General features: G+C 39.3%; 1 protein-coding gene across 1 annotated transcript in view; it reads left to right on the forward strand.

The window, feature by feature from the left end:
- Positions 1 to 6,194, forward strand: part of chrnb1l (cholinergic receptor, nicotinic, beta 1 (muscle) like) — a 24,283-nt gene extending 18,089 nt beyond the window's left edge. The window contains exons 10-11 of the mRNA XM_032544721.1: positions 4,172 to 4,310; positions 5,295 to 6,194. Coding sequence (XP_032400612.1) covers positions 4,172 to 4,310; positions 5,295 to 5,435 — 280 coding nt within the window. The 3' untranslated portion in view covers positions 5,436 to 6,194. The remainder of the gene's footprint in view (positions 1 to 4,171; positions 4,311 to 5,294) is intronic.
- Positions 6,195 to 6,740: the final 546 nt, after the last annotated feature.

Consider the following 6,740-nt stretch of genomic DNA (forward strand, 5'->3'; position numbering starts at 1 on the left):
TCATAAATCCACTGGAGTTTAGAATGCCAACAAAAAGAAAGAGGAAAGGTGAAGGACATCCAGCCTAAATGAGGGACATCTGGCGGAATTTTCCGCGACCGATATCGACTAGCTAGAGTAGATGGCGGCCGGCCTGCCAACAGCTGAGAGAGGCACGTAGAAGTACCGACACGGAAGCTATAAACAATTTGCAGCTAAATGTTTGACAAAACATTATGCAAATTACTATACATTAAACCATAATTTGGCGGTCGCCCTTCAACTCGAGAACCCCCTAGGGGTCCCGGGCCCCCTGTTGAAGATCTCTGCACTATAAGAACGCTGTCAATAAGGCTTCCTCCTTGCTCATGTGTTTTGGTTTGTGGAACAGCTGTGTGAAGGGAAGAATGAAGGGGTCAGAGGTCATGGCATCACATGTATGTTGACCCAGTGTTGCGTCAGCATGCAGCTGCTGTCACTCAGTGTCCAACAGAGCGACGAGGAAGGGGCATGCTGGGTACATAATTCAATACTTTTTAAAACACCGACCGATTTGCTTCGACGCAGGGGCTATGTCCTCACCCGTTATTTACAAGGTGGGAATTTGTCCTCCTCAAAAAATATGAAAGACAACCCACTCCCCAAAAAGAAGTAAAAAAAAAAGGCTGCTTCTTAGTGTTGTGTCTCTCCATCAGTTGAATGTGTTGTCTTAATTACAGTATTGAAGGAAAAACTACACAAATATTATAAATCCCCAAAATGGAATATTGAACACACAACCAACAAAAAAATAACCGTATAGCCGGATATTCAGATCCAGCCTCACTTCTTACCAGAAAATATGTTTTCCAACAATTTCAGACACAGGAAATGAAGTGTTTGACACTCAAAAGGTTTAGAGGGAGAACCCTTAGACCCCCCAGTTAGTGTGTGTTTGTGTGTGTTTGTGTGTGTGTGTGTGTGTGTGTGTGTGTGAACGTTTATAAGTTTATTGCATACTGAGGTGATTTTACATACTCTATATTCTTGTAATGGAATGTCTGCAATGTAATCATGTCTTTGTTCAACTGCAATTAACTGCTGACATTACCTAAGGTCTTAAGGGGTATGTTGGTTGTTGATGGGGATTGTTGGTTTTGTTTAGTTGTGCCAAATTGTAATTCTGTAAGTAGTTATTGGTTAGACTGTTGAGTTAAAGCTATGCTAGATGTTGTCACTTGACCCTATACACGTTCATAGCAACACAAATGACAAGGGGTCATATAGTTAGAAAGACGTTTAAGGCGTGGTTTACTTTCTACGCTGTGCACCTGTGTTCCATAATCTGGGTCACATTACGGTGATATATAACTAAAAGATATATCATGGAATTCATTCAAAATTTTAATTTGTTTTAAAATAAGTGATAAATCAATTAAATATTTAAAATTTTGTCCGAAAGAGACAATTATGTTGTTAATTGCAATCATTTCTGAGACACTTAATTGTACAGTACAATTTGGAAGTGTCACAGCTCTAGGTATGTATTGTGTGTCTAGTGTGGGCCCCAGGCAGAGTAGCTGACTGCTACGGCATCATCCAATAGGGATCCTTTTAATTAACAATAAGCCAATTAACATGCCGCATGCTTCTACTAGATCTAATAAAGTTTGTGATTGGCGGTTTTAACATTACACGTCTTAGAGACACGCAAGGAAAACTCTACGTTATGCTCACGTAGTAGGAGCTGAACAACTAGTAAAAATATTTGTTCTGTAATGTTTAATGTTGTTAATGTTTTTTTATTTATGAAATTTATATCGAAAAAAGTATCCTTTAGGAACCGGTATCAAAGTCACGGTAAATCTTTGGAATGATACCCAGCCCTAGTTCTGTGTGTAGGACACATCCAGTAGGTTATGAATCAATCTACGTCTGTACTGTATGTCCAGTGGTGGAAGAAGTATTCAGTAAAACTTTAGTAAAAGTACTACCACACTGTACAAATATATTAAATGTAAAAGTCCTGCATTGAACAGGTTACTTAAAGGTGCTCTGAGCGATGTTGGGTGACGTTTCTTCTTGTTAACGTTAGAAGTATTCTCATGCAAAACGAGACTAGCTCGCCCCTCCTTCCTCCTCATCTCTCTCTCCCCCCCCCCCCCCCCCCCCCCCCCCCCCCCCCCCCCCCCCCCCCCCCACACACACACACACACACACACACACACACTCAGGTTGGTAGACCCTGGGCTGTCTACAGAGACCACGTTTTTTTACAGGGTGTTCAGGGGACAGGCAGCTCGTGGATAGTGAGGAGATGCATGTGACAAAAAAACGTAGCTTAAAAAACGCTGAACATCGCTTTGAGCACTTTTAAGGTAAAAGTATGTAAGTATCATCAGGGAAAATGTACTTTAAAGTTGTAAAAGTACTCAATGCGGAAAAATCCTCATATTTTAGAAACTGGAAACGATCCAAACTGTTCTGTCAATCAACCAAATTGTTTAGCCGTCTAATCGTTTTAGGTGTTGTTGTAGGACGTTTTATTGTTGGGTAGTTACATTTATAAAAAAAAAACAATGTGTTTTATAAACTACACTTGTGTTGTGTGCAAAAATCTTAATGTTTAAAGTAACTAAAGCTGTCGGATGTATTTCTTTCTGAAATGTAGTGGAGTAGAAGTAGAAAGTGGTGTGAAAAGAAGAGAATCAAGAAAAGTACATGTACAGAACATCAAATCTGTACTTTACTACAGTACTTGTTACATTCCACCACTGTGTATGTCCAACACTGGACAGCCAATGTCAGCCCAGGTTGTTTCTGCTGAGGTGAACAACGCCTCATGACACTCGCAACATAAATCTGAGCTGGTTGAGCTTTTGTAGAGGCTGTTGCTGCATTTTGTAACTTCTTCTAGAGGACATGCATCCAAGTATTTGCATGAAATCCTCATATAGGAATGCATTTCTTATGGAAACAGCGTCTTACTTTGTCCATTTGTGTACTCGTATTAAAATAAAATAAGACTAATTAAAATTAAAAATGTCTTTCCACTTGTAATATTCACAACATGAACCTTTTCTGTATTGTATAGCATTGTACCTTTTCAATCTCGGAACATAGATGAACATCCCTATAAAGTTTTTCTTCAATTTCCAATCATTTTTATAAGATCAGATCAGCAGATCAGCTGGTACCGTGCACCATCATTTATAATTTACTCTTCCATGTATATGTTTTTCTATTTTTTGTTTATTTTACTATGATGGCATAATGCATAGCAGAGGTGCAGTCTTGTCTTTTCGTATCTTCATCAAATGAACTTACTAGAATTAATTAGATAAGATATAGTTGAATTTATCCTGAGGGGAAATTTCTCATGCACAAGATGCTAAGAATGTGCGGTAAAATGTCTGTTAAAAGAGTAAAGTAGTAAATAAATAAATAAATACATACATATATATGAACATACATAAGCACAGCTAATGGGATAGAATAAGAGATAAACAAATGAGGAATAAAATAAAGGGAGGCCATTTTTAATTTTTTTTATTTAACCTTTATTTATCCAGGGAAGGTTCACTGAGAGGCAGCCTCTGTTTTGCAGGAACGCCCTGATCACATTCACACAGTTCCACACATTCATACCTGGACGCTGCCCAGTACATCCACAGTCTGGTTTGGAGGTTAAGAGCCTTGCTCAAGGGCCCCTCAATGGTGGTAATGAAGGAGGGACAAGCGCTGCTCTTTCACTTTCCCCACCCAGATTTTATCCTGTTGGTCTGGGGATTGAACTAACGACATCCTGGTCACAAGCTCTCTTCTTTAAATTTTAGGCCACCAGTTAGTAAAAGGAGACTTGGTGCAACCCATGAATCATAAGTTGGCTGTTACTAATTTTAAATTAAAAGCATAGACATATAAAATATGAAGTCAAAAAAGGTCAGTCCTTTGCCAACAAGCGAAACTAAACTTTTGTTTCATTTTTTTTTTTTTTTCGTTGTTGTAAGGCATAGTTTTTTTTTTGGAAACAGGTAGCAGGATATGACTAATAGATTACAAAGTGGGATTACAGTGTACGTGAAAGCGCCAGCACATAGCACAGTTGTGTAAACTATCTTGGAAACTTGGACAGAAATGAAAAAGATGAAATTCCTTGTTGCAGCCAATGCCAATGTTTAAACACACACTACTTTCCCACTTCTTTGTTAAGGTGTGAGAGCACAGTGCAGCTCCAGCGGCTCCCAAACACTGAAAGCTACTGTCTGATCCTCCCTCCCAACCTGAAGTCAGCCATCTCTGCAGTGACATACATGGCCGAGCAGCTGAAGAAGCAGGACACAGACGACACGGTGAGAAATGGGCAGGACGTCCACACGGTGTCAGGCAGCTCGGTATTCAGTCTGCAGTCTGCCGCTCCTGAGCACCGAGTGTTCCAAACATGCCCCAACGATGTCCATGTGTCATTGCACACATACAGTATATCGCTGACTCTCTGCTCACCAGGGCTGCACATCATCTTTTTTTTTTTTGATTGTCATTGTAGTCTCGCTTTGCCAGACGTTCCTCCACAGCCCTACAGAGGAGGGAGAGTGCTATGGCTTATTGGCATGTCTTTAAACCAATCACTGTTGTCTTGGGCGGTTAGCGTTAATCGGACATACCGTACGTTCAAAAGAGTTTTTTTTGAGGCAAGAGAAAAATCCTATTGGACAGATAGTCTAGCTAGCGGTCTGGATTTACCCTGCAGAGATCTGAGGAGCAGTTAACCAAAGTCCTCAGAAATCCACCTGGAGTTTAAAATGCAAACACAAAGAAAGCGGAAGATGGAGGAAATCCTGCCAAAAATAAGGGATGTCCGGCCAAATTTCAGGCGGCACCTGAACAATCCCGGATATGAAACGTCAATAAAAACATCGCTAAATACTGCGACTAATCGCGGGAAGATGCCCAGAGATTTTTTTTTTGTTAGCTAAGAGAAAAATGTCAGCATTAACTGCCGTTGCTTTTTAAGTGGTGCCTTTTATATTCTATTAAAATTCAATTTGCGCAATGAAAGAATGTTGGAAATTATTTCCTTGTATTTGTTTTAAATTGAACAAGCAAATTTGTTGATTTTGAAACATGAAAGAGCAAAAAAAAAAAAAAAAACTCAATTAAAAAAACAGTAGAAATGCAAAACTGATGTTTTGGTGCTTTCATTTTTTTATCTATTGCAGGCAATTATCGTAATATTCAACCATGTTAATGCATATTTTCTTCATGTTGTGCAGCGCTAGAGCTTACAGTAGGTGTGTGTGTGTGTGTGTGTGTGTGTGTGTGTGTTTTCCCTCTAGATGACAGGAGATTGGCAGTTCATTGCTCTTGTGGTGGACCGCCTCTTCCTGTGGTTGTTTGTCATCATCACCACCCTGGGCACCCTGGCCATGTTCTTGGATGCCAGTTTCAACTATACACCCGAGAACCCCTTCCCATAGCAGACAGACTCTAACACACACACACACAGAGTTAGAAGTATTGCTTGGTCGTTATTCTTCTTCTTTGGGATTTCTGAGACTTTCCATAAATACCTTGTTACCTATCCATACACTGTATCTGTTCTCTGAAATGTTTTATTTAAGGTTAGGTAGCCGATAGTCAAAAAACACAAAATGCCCTAGGTTGTTTGCGTTTAAATAAACCAATCACAATCATCTTTGGCGGCGCTATACATCGATCGCAGAGACAGTGTCTCTGCAAAATAATCTCAGGAAGGAAACTTGTTTAGATGGAACATTTGCACCCTGCCAAAGAAAACGCCACTTGCAATATTAACTGGAGTTAACTGTTCACACAGTACAGTAACATGAGCTATTTAAATTAGCTGGATACAGGGTTGAACCTCATTAGCTCTTACCAATGTATCACTGGGAGTACATTGTCCATAGCAATCCCCACCAAACGGTCCCTATACGTCCCAGTTAGTGAGTATATGCCATGTACATACTCTTTGTAAATCTTTACAATCATTCCCTGAAAGAACCCAACAGGACGGCCTTTTTGCACGATCCAAAACTTGCCATTTTTAGTGTGTAGTTTGTTGTTGTTTCTCAAAACAAACACGTTTTCAGCTGCTGGATGTTACTGAGATTATCGTGTAAAGGAACTGTCATTGATCTAGACTAGGTAGCACAAGAAAGCATGTCATATTTGCATAAAGTAGAACCATGTACACGTACAGTGCCTGAACTGGACCAGAAAAAGTGACAGTATAATCCAGCAGTTGCTTAACATGACCATCACGTGTCTGGATATATTTATGTGGATATATTAGGAGTGACCCCAGAATAGTTGACTGTTTTATCTAAGGAGCTTGACTGCCAATCTCTGTCGAATTGTCACAGTGTCTAAAAAACATATGGTTATGAAGCAAAGCATCATTCCATTCAGGCTATATAGGGGTGCTGGATGTCTAATTTTATAGAACTGCTTGGTTTCTCCCAATAAATAATGATATATATATCCTGTGTTTGTTTAAATATAAGCCACAGACCAAGGGTTAATGTATGGCCCGTGGGCTAGAATCGGCCCGCTAAGGGGTCTAATCAGGCCCACTGGATGACCTTGCAAAGAGTCATAATTTAAAAGACGTAATTCATTCCAATTTTCCTTTCATCTTAGAAAATATCCAGGTTGTTTTTCTGTAAATTTACAACTTTAATCTCAGAGTTCTTTTTTCTCAAAATATTACCCCTATATATATATATATATATATATATATATATATATATATATATATATAT

The sequence above is a fragment of the Etheostoma spectabile genome, chromosome 19, assembly GCF_008692095.1.
Source record: "Etheostoma spectabile isolate EspeVRDwgs_2016 chromosome 19, UIUC_Espe_1.0, whole genome shotgun sequence".
In the NCBI taxonomy this organism is placed as follows: domain Eukaryota; kingdom Metazoa; phylum Chordata; class Actinopteri; order Perciformes; family Percidae; genus Etheostoma; species Etheostoma spectabile.